The sequence below is a fragment of the Symphalangus syndactylus genome, chromosome 14, assembly GCF_028878055.3.
Source record: "Symphalangus syndactylus isolate Jambi chromosome 14, NHGRI_mSymSyn1-v2.1_pri, whole genome shotgun sequence".
Taxonomy (NCBI): domain Eukaryota; kingdom Metazoa; phylum Chordata; class Mammalia; order Primates; family Hylobatidae; genus Symphalangus; species Symphalangus syndactylus.
Genome location: NC_072436.2, coordinates 15,201,159 through 15,214,681, shown reverse-complemented (window position 1 = coordinate 15,214,681; position 13,523 = coordinate 15,201,159). Strand labels below are relative to the sequence as shown.

General features: G+C 64.1%; 1 protein-coding gene across 48 annotated transcripts in view; it reads left to right on the top strand.

The window, feature by feature from the left end:
• CEP131 (centrosomal protein 131) overlaps window positions 1-12,377 on the top strand; it is a 34,258-nt gene extending 21,881 nt beyond the window's left edge. For 3 of the 48 annotated variants that reach the window (XM_055241444.2, XM_063617308.1, XM_055241440.2), the window contains 19 exons: window positions 1,449-1,566; window positions 2,056-2,172; window positions 2,340-2,508; window positions 2,915-3,009; window positions 3,593-3,757; window positions 3,985-4,164; window positions 4,785-4,910; window positions 5,014-5,139; window positions 5,893-6,009; window positions 6,889-6,991; window positions 7,735-7,936; window positions 9,010-9,117; window positions 9,261-9,378; window positions 9,462-9,536; window positions 10,490-10,632; window positions 10,752-10,929; window positions 11,034-11,197; window positions 11,859-11,919; window positions 11,990-12,203. In XM_055241444.2, the coding sequence (XP_055097419.1) occupies window positions 1,449-1,566; window positions 2,056-2,172; window positions 2,340-2,508; window positions 2,915-3,009; window positions 3,593-3,757; window positions 3,985-4,164; window positions 4,785-4,910; window positions 5,014-5,139; window positions 5,893-6,009; window positions 6,889-6,991; window positions 7,735-7,936; window positions 9,010-9,117; window positions 9,261-9,378; window positions 9,462-9,536; window positions 10,490-10,632; window positions 10,752-10,929; window positions 11,034-11,197; window positions 11,859-11,919; window positions 11,990-12,064 (2,440 nt within the window). In that variant the 3' untranslated portion in view covers window positions 12,065-12,203. Of the gene's footprint in view, window positions 1-1,448; window positions 1,567-2,055; window positions 2,173-2,339; window positions 2,509-2,914; window positions 3,010-3,592; window positions 3,767-3,984; window positions 4,165-4,784; window positions 4,911-5,013; window positions 5,140-5,892; window positions 6,010-6,888; window positions 6,992-7,734; window positions 7,937-9,009; window positions 9,118-9,260; window positions 9,379-9,461; window positions 9,537-10,474; window positions 10,633-10,751; window positions 10,930-11,033; window positions 11,198-11,845; window positions 11,920-11,989 lie in introns of all 48 variants that reach the window. The other 45 variants (XM_063617310.1, XM_063617296.1, XM_063617286.1 and 42 more) reach the window with 31 other exon arrangements.
• Window positions 12,378-13,523: the final 1,146 nt, after the last annotated feature.

The following is a 13,523-nucleotide window of genomic DNA, read 5'->3' as shown; positions in this document are numbered from 1 at the left end:
CAGGCGTGAGCCACCATGCCCGGCCTGTTTTAAAATATTGAGACTGAGAAGACCCCATGTGGCGTGGTTCTGTTTACATAAAACACCAAGCAAAGGCAAGTTTATCACAGGAAGTCGAAGGCTGGTGTAGGGGTGGCAGAGAGGGCTCCTGCAGGGGCAGTGGAACATTCCAGAACTGCACTGTGCTGATGGTCACACAACTCTAGATTTGCTAAAAATCATTGACTTGTACACTGAAAATGGGTAGATTTTGTGGTATGGAAATTATACCTCAGTAAAACTGTTAATTAAAACAACGTTAAAGGCAAAGAAGATACAGAACTGAAAAAAGCCAACCACACCCAAAGCTCCAGGGGCTGTGGGCACCTTTTATTGTATACAAATTATACTCAGTAAAACTGATTAAGGGGCTGTGGGCGGAGCCTCCTGTGATGATGACTGTTGGGGGCTGTGCTCCTGCCGTTTGCCCCTGGGAAGCTGGAGGGGCTGTGGGCGGAGCTTCTTGTGACCATGACAGTCGTTCCTTGTCAGGACAGTCGCGGGGGTACCTCCCTGCCTGGACTTTCGGAGCCTTCCCCTGGCGGAGCCGTCACCTACCCTACCGCCCAGTTAGGGCTAGGGAGACCAGGCCTGTAGATGCAGTGGGTGGCACGAGGGAAGGGGGACCAGAAGCCCACAGCTTCTTGAAGCCCCCCAGTTCTGCCCTGGGCAGACTGCCCCCGAGCTAGGGCTCGCACGTTCTGGGTTCTCTGTTAGTGCCTTTGCTGAGAGAATCCACACATGGTCCTGAGAGCCAAGGTGAAGCATTTTTTTTGTTTAATCAGTTTTACTGAGTATAATTTGTATACAATAAAAGGTGCCCATTGTAAGCGTGCAGTTCCATGAGATTCCACCAGGGTGTATAGTGCTGTCTGCGGACACAGCAGACCAAGATAAGGAAACGGCCCGGCACTGCCAGGCTTCCCTCGAGCTCCTTCCTGGCCCTGATGCCAGCAGCCACCAGTCTGTTCCCTCATAGCCGTGCCTGTTCCGAGCAACCTCGCTGTGGAGCCACGGCCTGTGGTCTGCACTGGCCTGGGTCCCGGGCCTGTTGCCTGTGGGTAGGTCCCGCCATCCAGTATTCACGCCGTAGCCAGGTCATGGACATTTGAACTATTCTCACTTACTGGCGATTGTAAATAAGGCCACACAGGCCTGCGTGGGTAGGCGTTTCCTCTCCCCTGGGCACCTTCCCAGGAGGAAGGTTTTGGGTTTTAGTGGAGCTGGTCCAGGCGGCTGGTCCTGCCGTGTGAAAATGGTCCAGGTGAGCTGGTCCTGCCATGTGAAAAGGGCTACTTGTGTGCAGCCGCTGGCTTCTCTCTTCCCCGGCTCGACCTTCCACTAGCAGCCAGCTGGCTCCTGCCGGGGCACTGGTCCTGTCTTGGCCCTGAGCCCTGCTCTCTGGGCAGGTTTATCCACCAGGTGAACCAGGCCGCTGTCACCATCCAGCGCTGGTACCGCCACCAGGTGCAGCGGCGCCGAGCAGGAGCTGCCCGCCTGGAGCATCTGCTGCAGGCCAAGCGGGAGGTCAGTGTGGGCATCTCAGTCACTCCATGCTTCCCTGGGGAGTCTGGCCCAGAATCCCAGGGGTCTGAGTTTCTGGGACAGGTGGAATCAAAGCCTAGGATTGCTCGTGGGCCCCGTCTCTGGGTGCAGCATCCTTGACCCTGGGTCCCCACAGACAGGCAGGGTGGTCCTCACTGGCGGTCATCAGGGTCTGGGTGTCAGGAAACGCCTGCTGGGTCCATCCCAGGCTGGAGAGTCTCAGGAGGACGTTCTGTGGGGGCAGAGCTGTCTCCCCCACGCCAGAACTGTTGGCCACTTGCAACACAGGGCTCATCCTCCGTAGAGCAGAGAAATGGCAGGTTCAAGGTCCTGGTGGGTTTCACCTTCCCTGCTGGCCCTGAGATTCCATGAACTCTAGGGGACTCCAGGGTGTTGTGGGGAAACCTCTGGTCTGGGTCTGGATTCCGTCTTCCAGATGTAAACACCACATGGCACCGGCTTCTTTGGCAGGAGCAGCGGCAGCGATCGGGTGAGGGGACCCTCTTGGACCTGCACCAGCAGAAAGAGGCAGCCAGGAGGAAGGCCCGGGAGGAGAAGGCGCGCCAAGCCAGGCGAGCAGCCATTCAGGTGCTGACCACGCAGGGACCACTGAGCAGCACCGTGGCCCAGGCCTGACAGTCCGGGGTTGCTGCTCAGGCTCCCTGGGCCCCGGGACACAGCCTCAGGGTAGCTTGGCTGGGGAGCCTGGGGTCGTACTCTCCCAGGGACAGTGCTCAGCGATGCTCCCACTGCAGGAGCTGCAACAGAAACGAGCCCTGAGAGCCCAGAAGGCGAGCACTGTTGAGCGTGGGCCACCTGAGAATCCCAGGGAGACCAGAGTGCCAGGGACACGACAGCCTGCTCAGGAGCTGTCCCCCATGCCAGGCGGCACTGCCCACCAGGCCCTCAAGGCCAACAATGCTGGTGAGAGTGGCTCCACGCCTGCCCTGCTCTGGGGGGTGGACTGCAGCCAGGAAGGAGGTGCAGCCCCTGTGGACCTCCCCTCAGCCTCCTGTGCTGCTGCCCATGTTGGCAGCCCCAGTCCTCGGAGTTAGGGGCCTTGGCCCCCAGCTGACCTGACGAGGTGCCGAGACCTTGACAAACAAATGGTCCTGGACATAGGAATCCCTACAGAGCAGAAGGCCCGGAAGGGAGGGGTGGCACTCATCCTCCACAGCTCCACACCCAGAACCGTGGCTCCCCAGCGGCTCCTCTGCTTCTGGGATCGCCTCCGCCTCCCCCATGCCTGGCTCCTTCCCGGGGGTGCCTCCAGAGTCACTGCCCACCCTGGGATGCTCCCTGTGGAATGGTGCTGTCTTCTGCTGTGCAGATGCTGGCCTCCCTGCTGCAGGCCCCGGAGACCGCTGCCTGCCCACCTCCGCCTCATCCCCAGAACAACAGCAGCCTCCAGAGGACAGGATGCAGGTCTGAGCACAGCTGTCCTTCCCTCCATCATGGTTTTTGGCTTTAAGGGCCATGTCTGTGCCAGGGGTGTCCTGAGCTGAGCTTATCCCAGCCCCTCCTCTGCTCTAGGGGCCACTTATGCTCAGAGAGGCCACCCAGGAGGGGTCTTCTTGCTCTGATGCATGGTGCTGGCTGCCCCTTGGGGATCCTTCGCTGGGGTGGATCCAGTTGGGTTTTTGCAGATGTCCTGGGGTGGGGGGGGGGCCCTGCATCCTCATTCACAAAAGAGGAGCTTCCGGCTCTGAGGAGTGACCTGATAGCCAAGGCTACCAGGCTGCTTAGTGGTGGGGCCAGGTGGCTGCACACCTGTTTTCCTGGAGTGGGGCACTGGGAGGAGTCCCCCGGTGGCTGGAGCTGCTCTGGGTTTGAGCAGCTGCAGAGATGGGGTGGGAAGGTCTGAGCCCTGGCCTCACCTTCCAGGGGCTAAATGTCAGGACTGGGGAGCTCCCACGGCACCTTCGGGGCTCTGCGGTTGGCCTCCTATGTGGGGGCTGCTTTCAGCCACCAGCAGCCTTGCTGCATCTGTCTCCCTGCTCTTTTGCAGGACGTTCTCGTGCAGGATGCAGCTGGAGACAACCTGGAGATGAAGGCCCCGAGCAGGGGGCCGCTGGAGGAGCTGCTGCACACGCTGCAGCTGCTGGAGAAGGAGCCGGACCCGCTGCCCTGCCCCAGGGCCCATCACAGGGGCAGATACGCCTGGACCAGCGAGGTGACCACGGTGTGCGACCCGCCCTGCACAGTCTGTCCACCCACGCCATTTACACAGAGCATGCGGTGGCTGTGGGGGTTGGGAAAATGGGGATGCCACGGGCTCCTCCTTGCTTTGGTCGCAACCCTCCCTCCCAGAGCCCAGCCTCAGCTGCCACCCCTGCCTTTGGGGACCCCAAGTCTTTAGGCTGCCCTGACAGCCCCCGATGCTGGGCTCCTGTCCCACAGGAGGATGATGCCAGCTCTCTGACAGCTGACAACTTGGAGAAATTTGGAAAACTCAGCGCGTTCCCCGAACCCCCAGAGGATGGGACGCTGCTTTCGGAGGCCAAGCTACAAAGCATCATGAGCTTCTTGGACGAGATGGAGAAGTCTGGGCAGGACCAGTTGGACCCCCAGCAGGAGGAGGTCCCTCACCAGCCCGCACCAAGCCCCCAGTGGGAGGAGGCCCCTCACCAGCCCGCACCTGGCCCCCGGAGGAGGTGGCCCCTCACTAGCCCGCACCCAGCCCCCGGAGGAGGAGGCCCCTCACCACGTACCCACCCAGTTATGCAGCACCCCCTACGGGGCTCTCAGGGTGGAGGTGGCAGGGCCCGCATTCCCCACACTGCCCCCACCTACCCGCTGCCCCGAGCTGCCTCCATGAGCCCATATGTGTGGATTGTTCAGCCCTCCGGAGCCCTGCTGTCCTCTGGGTCCCCTGTTGTTTGTCCTGGGTGAACACCAGCAGCCAGGCTAAATGGAGCAGTGACGTGAACTTTATTGTCACAGGGCAGGAAGCTGGGAAGCACAGAACTTTTAAAATGGTTTGTTTTTTATTCCTGAGGCCATGGCCCCCATTTCCTGTACTGAGCAATGAAAACGACCTCTGCTGGGCCGCCTGCCACCTGCCCTCCGGCTTCCCACGGGCTCCCTCGTGCAGCAGCCCCTCTGTCCCCAGAGGGCAGGGCCGCAGGGGCATCGCGTCAGGTCCTTGGCTGCCCCCCTGTCCTCTGCCGCTTCTGCCTGACGCTCGGCTGTGTCTGCAGGGATGGGTGCCAGCGGCGGGGCTGGGGCCCCTGGAGCTGGGGTCCGAGGTGAGCACATCTGTGATGCGGCTGAAGCTGGAGGTGGAGGAGAAGAAGCAGGCCATGCTGCTGCTGCAGAGAGCGCTGGTAACGCAGCTGGCACTGCTAATCCTGGGCCCTGCTAGCCTCCTACCTGCTGAGGCCAGGCCCACTGGTCCTAGTGCCTCCCTCCTCTGCCCACACCCTGCAGGCGCAGCAGCGAGACCTCACGGTCCGGCGGGTCAAGGAGACAGAGAAGGCGCTGAGCCGGCAGCTGCAGCGGCAGAGAGAGCACTACGAGGCCACCATCCAGCGGCACTTGGCCTTCATTGACCAGGTGAGCGGCCCGGGGACCGCAGAGGCCGGGACCCAGCTCGTGGCTCATGGAGACTTCCAGAGCCTTCCAGAGCCAGGGACTTCCCACTGCCAGTGAGCTTCTTCCTCTGTTGGGTGTCACATGGGTGTCCACTGGACGCATTCCAAGCCTTTCCCGTGCCATTTCCAGCCATCCATGCCCTGGAGAGGGCACTCCTGTCTTTACCCAGAGCTGCCCCGAGTGAGTGTAGTGGGGGTGTCCTGCCGACCCCTCAGCTCAGTCGCAGCCCCAGTTGGATCCTGTTCTGAAGAGAACTCTAGGTCTGGGGTCTGTGACAATAGGGGCCTCCAGGGGCTGCTTGGTGGTCATCACAGGTGTGTCCTGACCTGGGGTCTGGCCTGGGGCCAGCAGTGAGGCTGGTGTGGTCCTGACACCCTTTGGCAGACAGTGGGCCTCCTCCGGGGCTGGGTGTTGGGCACAGCAGAGCTACCCTCCTCCCAGGAAGACCCTGACATCACTGCATGGGGTGGGCTGGGGCTTCTCTGCCATTCGCTGGGTCCCCCAGCTGAGGACAGGACGGCGGATGCAGGCCTGGGCCCGTGTTTGCACACATGCCCTCCCACTGGCCCCAGGGTCCATCCACAAACCTAGGAGGGGCAGCCCCAGGGGAGGGCTGCTCTTAGCCTCCCTTGGAGGCTGGGAGGGTCTCCTCCATCCGGGGTCCTGCTGGGCTGGGGCCTTGGTGCAGCACCTCACCTCCAGTCCCCAACACAGCTGATTGAAGACAAGAAGGTCCTGAGTGAAAAGTGCGAGGCTGTGGTGGCCGAGCTGAAGCAGGAGGACCAGAGATGCACCGAGCGTGTGGCCCAGGCGCAGGTGCAGCACGAGCTGGTGAGGCTTCGCTCCCCACGGCACGGCGTCCCAGGCCTGGCTCACAGGCCAGGCTCAGCCGGCACAGCCCCCAGAACAGGACCGGACTCGGAGTCCTCATTCCTGTCTCGGAGTGTCAGGGCCACAGCGGTGGGTGGGGCTGTCTGGGGGAGCACTGTGGCACCCAGCTGGTCCACTCCTGCCTCTCTAGCTGCCAGGCTCTGGGGCAGGGCCATGGGCCTACTGTCACAGATGTGGACGCACAGTCCCTGCCCGGCCAAGCACAGTAGCCGTGGACCCAGGAGCCTCTGCCTGGCCTGCTCCGCTGCCAGGTCCTTGGGCCACGGGACCTGCTCTCTCTACTGACCAGGTGTCGGTGGAGCACTGACTCCTGGCCCCCTCCCGCTGTGTGGGCTCCCTGGGGGCCTCAGCCTCCCTGGCTATGCTTCCCACCAGCTTGGGCAGTGATGGTCCCGAGCCCAGGTTCTGGAGTGGGGCATCGCACTGGCATTTTAAAATCCCTGCATGTGACCGTGGCTGACAGCCGGGGTTGAGGACTGCCAGTCACATGGAAGAATGCAGGCTCTGGGGCCGTCCCGACAGGCAGCAGCACCCTTCTCTGGGGCAGGGCCTCTGCAGGCTGATGGCTGCCCTCCCATTTCTCAGGCCGCCAAGGTGTGTGGCAGGGTGGGCCTGGGCCTCCAGCCTGGCCCCAGGCGCTGGGGAGGGCAGCAGTGGCTCTGGAGCTGGCGTGTGTGTCTCGGGGCCGCACACCCAACCATGAGCGCCGGCCTTGTGCTGGTGGACCTGGAAGCCCGGCCCTGCCTGTGCCCACAGGGTGGCAAAGGGATGGGGGTGTCCTTCGCGTCGTTTCCTCCTGACCTGTTCTCCTGCTCGTAGGAGATTAAAAAACTCAAAGAATTAATGAGTGCCACTGAGAAAGCCCGCCGGGAGAAGTGGATCAGTGAGAAAACCAAGAAGATCAAGGAGGTCACTGTCCGAGGTGGGCCATCCCCTCCCGCGAGCCGGCCAGGCATGGGGTGGGCGCTGCGGCCAGGGCTTCTTTTGAGAGAGCCATCACTTCAAGCATTCATGTAGTCTGAGACCCTCCTGGGCAGAGGTGAACACTCATGCCCCAACCACCCCCGTCACGGCCTCCGCTGCGGCCTCTGCCATGATCCGGGGGGCAGGTGGGCTCCACACAGGAGCCTGGCCCGGCCCCCAGCACCCAGGCAGTTGCCTGAAACGAGGGGGCTCAGTGCCTCACTTCCTCAGGGTTGGGCTAGGGGAGATTGGGAGTTCGTGGACGACTGTGGCACGTGGGCCCTGCCAGGGGAAGCAGAGTGAGCCACAGGAGGAGGCAGGTGCAGGCGGGGGATGGGGCAGGAGGCTGGTGGGTGTTGGGGTCTGAAGGGGCCTCGGACCCTTGGATGATGTGCAGGGCTCCCTGAGGCCTGGTCCTCTCGCTCTGGACACCTTCTGCCAGGGTGCCTGGGAGCCATCAGTGGTAGCACCAGGAATGTTGGGAGCCCTGAGCCCCACAGGCTGGGAGAGGCGCCGTGGCCCTATGGGGGCCTCTTCCCCACCTCGTGGGCATCAGACTCAGCTGTGCTTTGGGTTGGATCCAAGGAGGCCCGGGGTGGGCGGGGTCCCCTCTGGGCCTGAGACAGGCTGGTCTTGTGCCAGGATTGGACTTCCCGGGCCCACCCTAGCTGGACATGGCCCTAGCCAGTGCTCTGCCCCCAGGTCTGGAGCCCGAGATCCAGAAGCTGATTGCCAGGCACAAGCAGGAAGTGCGGAGGCTCAAGAGCCTGCACGAGGCGGAGCTGCTGCAGTCGGATGAGCGGGCTTCGCAGCGCTGCCTGCGCCAGGCCGAGGAGCTGCGGGAGCAACTGGAGCGGGAGAAGGAGGCGCTGGGCCAGCAGGAGCGCGAGCGTGCTCGGCAGCGGTGGGTGGTGGCCCCAGGCCAGTGGGGCCAGGACCCTCAGGGCGGGGAGTCGGAATCCTCGAAGGCCGGAGTGGGGTTCCCACGTAGAGGTGGGCGAGGGTCTTAGTGCAGCATCCAGGGAGGACGCAGGGCACTTGGCCCTGGAGTGGCCCTTGGGGCCCAGCCTCAGCCGGGCCAATGTCCTCGGGCTTGTGTCTGCAGTCCATGCCCACAGAGGTCTGCAGGTTCCGCACGGGTGTTTTCCCAGGGTCAGGGCTCGGACCCCCCATAAGACATCCACTCTTTCAGAACTGGCCCCAGAGCAGCTGACCCATGGATAGGCGGCCTCGAGGCCCCTCCAGCTCTGACCTTGGGGCCCAGGGACGGTCTCTCTCATTCACTCCCTTGGCCTGGGGTCTGAGGGGTGACTGCTGCTCTTGCGTCCTGAGCCCTGGGGGCTGGTGACATGCCCAGTGGTGGTCAGGATCTGTGGGCCACAGGGGCCAGTGGCAGCCCCTCCTGCACTGTCTGTGCCACCAGGACAGCCTGGAAGCCACCCTCTCCTATCCACCCTGTTGCCTGTCGTGGCCGGTCCTCCCCACATGCAGCTTGGCTGGTCCCCCGGTCTCTCCCCAAAGGTGGGGTCAGGACGAGGCCCTGGCACGAGCTTGCTCAGGTCACGGAGCCAGGCACCTGGCACCCTCAGGCCGGAGGCAGGGGAGGTGGATAAGGCCCCACCAGGCACCTGCCTCCTGCCCTCCATGCCCGTGGGGCAACGCTGAACAGGGTGAGACCGGCACAAGGGCTGAGGGAAAAGGGAGCCTGGACTCGGCTCCACAGCCACTTCCCAAAGCGCCACGAGGGCCTGGAGCTCAGGGAATTGCCGCGCTTGGCTGATGGGCAAGGCCCTTGTGGCCTTGCCTGCCCCCGGGTGGTGGCTTTGAGGGGCCTTGACTGCCGAGGGGGAGGGGCAGGGCCCCGGAGGGCTGCTCTCCAGCTCTGAGTCAGGCCTGTGGTTGGCCCGTGCCCCTGCGGTGGGTGGGTCCTGGGACCCCCGTCCCTGCCCCCGAGAGCCAGTCCTGACCGTCCCACAGGTTCCAGCAGCACCTGGAGCAGGAGCAGTGGGCGCTGCAGCAGCAACGGCAGCGGCTGTACAGCGAGGTGGCTGAGGAGAGGGAGCGGCTGGGCCAGCAGGCAGCAAGGTGCCGCCTGGGGGCACCACGCCCTCTCTCAGGGACCCCCTAGCTGGCTGACCCCTCCCACCGGACCCCTCACCCGCTGGCCTCTCCCATCCCTGACTCCTTACTTGGTGACCCCTCACCTGCTGACTCCTCCCTGGCTGTAGGCAGCGGGCGGAGCTGGAGGAGCTGAGGCAGCAGCTGGAGGAGAGCAGCTCTGCGCTGACCCGAACCCTGAAGGCCGAGTTTGAGAAGGGCAGGGAGGAGCAGGAGCGCCGGCACCAGGTCTACTGCCGGAGGGCTGTGCAGGGCCTGGCCAGGGGGCTGGGCGGGGTGGGACTGACTGGCCTCTTATGTCTGCCCCCCAGATGGAGCTGAAGGCTCTGAAGCAGCAGCTGGAGCTAGAGAGGCAGGCGTGGGAGGCCGGCTGCGCCAGGAAGGAGGTGGGGGCCTGGGCGCCCAGGTGGGCAGGGGTCGGGGGCTGCCCCGGGTGGGTTTTGCTGCTGCTGTGGCATCCTGGGGGCTCGTTTCTGGGAGTCACATCTGGCTGCTTGGGGTTGTCGTCTGAACTGACGCTGAGTGTGCTGCTTTCAGCCCATCTTGTGCGTGGGCTCTGGAAGGATCAAGGGTGCCTGGAGTGCATCCTCTGTGGTCCGAGAACAGGCGTTGCCCCCCTCGCTAGGGGCTGCTACACCCCTGCGCCCCATGACCAGCCCCCTGACACTCAGATGTACAGAGAGGCACACGTACAACAGGGGCCCCCCCTTAGCCTCTGGGGCCTTCTGCGGGGGTGGACTCTGCCACGGTGACAGTCCCACACACATTCTCACCACCCATGCCCGCCGTGAGGCCACAGTCCAGGCTGACCCTGCCCGTCACCTGGTTTCACACCCTGGTGGGCCGGGATGTCACCCAGCAGCCAGGCAGGCTTTGGCAGTGGACGCCTCTGGGCCCAGGAGCATGCTCCCGACATAGGCTTGTGGGGTCCAGGGCTGGGCACGTGAAACTCTGGGAGTTTTCAGAGGCTTCCAAGAGGCTGCCAGCTTAGGCTCTGAATGCCCGGGCTTGGGGGCCCAGGCCCTGCCCTCAGCAACACACAAGTCCAACTTTCCCATCCCATCTGGTAGCAGAAGGTGGCCTCAGGTCATCGTGGGCTGTGGGTCTCTGAGGGAGGGGACCCTGGGCTGTGCATCATGACGATCTCTGGTATGCCTATTCCCACACTGGGTCCTGATGACACGACGTAGCGCATCCCGGGACGGGGGTCTGGAGAGGGGGAAGGCCCCTTGCTCCCCTGTGGCTCAGAACCTGGAGCCCCCCAGGACCCCCTGAGGCTGGCCCTGGCCCCGCGGGCTGGCTCTGGGTGGCAACCCCCAGGCAGCGCGTGTCCCCCCAGGAGGCGTGGCTGCTGAACCGGGAACAGGAGCTGAGGGAAGAAATCCGGAAAGGCCGGGACAAGGAGATTGAGCTGGTCGTTCACCGGCTGGAGGCTGACATGGCACTGGCCAAGGAGGAGAGTGAGAAGGCTGCCGAGAGCCGGTAAGGACCGGCCACGAGTGGGGCACAGCTGGGTCACCAGCTCAGGAGGCCCAGGAGCCGAGGCACGAGGACCCGTGTGTGACTGGGCTGGAGTGACCCTGCCCTCCCCCCAACTCCAGCATCAAGCGCTTACGGGACAAGTACGAGGCAGAGCTCTCCGAGCTGGAGCAGTCGGAGCGGAAGCTTCAGGAGCGGTGCTTGGAGCTGAAGGGCCAGCTTGGGGAGGCCGAGGGCGAGAATCTGCGTCTGCAGGGCCTCGTGCGGCAGAAGGAGCGGGCTCTGGAGGATGCGCAGGCGGTGAGTGGGCGGGTGTCAGGTGGGCAATGGGCACCCCCAGGCCCCTCCTGCATGCACGCAGTCACTCGCTGGCAGCCGGCTCACTGCCTCCTGTGCCTACCCAGGTGAACGAGCAACTTTCTAGCGAGCGCAGCAACCTGGCCCAGGTAATCCGCCAGGAGTTCGAGGACCGGCTGGCAGCTTCTGAGGAGGAGACGCGGCAGGCCAAGGCCGAGCTGGCCGCGCTGCAGGCCCGCCAGCAGCTGGAGCTGGAGGAGGTGCACCGGAGGTGGGCGGCCAGGGCTGCAGGGCTGGAGACAGGCAGGGCAGGGGAGCGGGCAGGACCTCTGCAGCTCCAAGCCCCAGGAGGCTGTGGCTGAGGAAGGCCAAGAGATGCAGAGACAGGGCCTTGTAGGCAGAGGGTGGTGTGGGTTCCGTGTTTGGGGCCCAGGAGACCTAGATCTGTTTTCCTCCCTGGTGCTTAGTCTGGGGTGTTGGCCATCCCTGTTGGGGCACCCGAGTGGGTCAGGTCTGGGCCTGGCAAGTTCTCCAGGGAGGCAGCTCCCGGGGCCCTGGGCTGGGTGGACAGGCGCTGAAAGAGCTGGGGCGCTGTAAGGTTCCCAGCGAGCTCCCTCCACTGGGGTCCTGCATCCTTCCTGTGCCGACTGCTGCCACGGGCTGAGAGGTGGGTGTGGGCGAGGCTTCCCACCCCATCTGGGTACCAGGCCTCCCCAGGTGTGGCCAGGGTTACACTCCAGTGGCCTGTGTTGGGTCCTGACTCACAGCAGGTGGGTTGCCTGGACAGCTGTCTGGGCCAGCCACAGGAGTCGTGGTCAGCAGGGCTGGGACCAGGCTGACCAGGCAGCTGCCCCGTGCACCCTGTGCGCTGCAGGCCAGTCTGGGGCCATGGGGCGGGGGCCACGCTGAAGCCTACCAGGTACCACCCACAGGGTGAAGACAGCCCTCGCGAGGAAGGAGGAGGCCGTGAGCAGCCTCCGGACACAGCACGAGGTGAGTTCCTGTGGCCAGCCCTGCCGGACCTCAGGGCCGGGAGCAGGCCTGACCCTGTGGTGTGTTGCAGGCTGCGGTGAAGCGGGCCGACCACCTGGAGGAGCTGCTGGAGCAGCACAGGCGGCCCACGCCGAGTACCAAGTGACCAGGGATGCCGGGAACACTGTCGAAGAATGGAAGGCAGAGGACAGAGGCTGGACATGGGCCCGGAGGCCGGTGGTTGAGATGCCTGTGGCTGAGCACCTGTGGCTGCATTTTAACAGTAAAAGAGGCCGTTGTTTTCAGTGCCTTGAGTGACTGCCTTGTCTTCTCTCCTGGGCTGGAGGCTGCCCAAGACCCCCAGAGCAGCCAGGCATGGGTTTGGCTCTCTTCCTCCCACTTCCCTCTCCAGCCTGTGCAGGCTGACCAGGAAATCACGAAGCTTGGCCATCAGCTCCCCCGCTAGCAGCCCTCAACACTCAGCCAGCAGCCCCCAGCACTCAGCCAGCAGCCCCCCTGCATTCAGCCGAACCCCCAAGTTCCCGTTCCCTGCCTTGCCCTGGACCCTGAGACTCCAGTCCCAAGCACAGGGAATTCCCCACCCCATTCCTGGCCAGGTGCAGGAGGAGCTCAGCAGAACTCACCCCCTGGGAGGAGCTCCGAGGGCCCCACCCTGGCCCTGCAGTGCTTGAAGCCTACGGCCGCCAGTGTGCTCCTATGGCTGGAGAGACTCCAGAGGGACGGGAAGCCCTGCCCTCCCCGCTGTCAAGGTGTGGCAGCCTGCAGCTCTCAAGAAATGGGGATGGACAGGGCCCACGCATGAGGATGGGGGCACTGGGGAAGGTCCCAGGCAGGAGAGGGTACCACTGGCCCAGAGCGTCTGTTGTTCACACCCAGCCTGGTGTTCAGCCCAGGTCAGCTTGGCCCGGTCAGTTCAGAACCTGCCCCAAGTCCTCAGGGGGCAGCCCTCCCTCCACCTCTGTCTACACTGACCAGGAAGTGAGTGTTGGATGCCCACTCACTGGGATGGGATGTCCAAAGCCACGCCTGAACACTTGGTGGGAGACAAGGGTCTCCAAGCAGGCCGCACTATCCTGGGACCGGGCTTTGGGGTCGCTCAGGCTGCCACACCACACTGTCCCAGCGTCTGCGCCGGGTAGACCCATCCCCCCGGAGCCTGTCTTCCCACCTGCAGCATGGCTAGGACCTCCCTGGCCGCAGCAGCTGCCTGGGGTCCTGGGAAGACCCCTGTGGAACAGAGGTGCTGCTGGCTACCCAGGCCTGCTCCGACACCCTGCCTGAGGCTTGCTTTCCCCCAGGAGGGGCTGGCCAGGCTCGGGTCCTCGTGCCCAGCGCCATCCTGCTGGCCAAGTCACTGCCCTGGACACAACGCATGTCCTGGTCCTTACGTCTTTATCCTTCCAGGTGGCCTCATCCCTGGTCCCCTTGTGGGCTTCGGTGACCAGGGATGTGAGTGAGATGGGCCTTATCCTGCATCTGGTGTGGGTCCCCCACCGGCAGGGGGTGCAGGCCAGTGGGTCCCTCTTGCTCACCACCCCCAGGTTCCCAGGTCCAGGCCTGGGGGAGCCCAAGCCAGGAGGAGCTGAGGACCTCAGGGGTGAGGC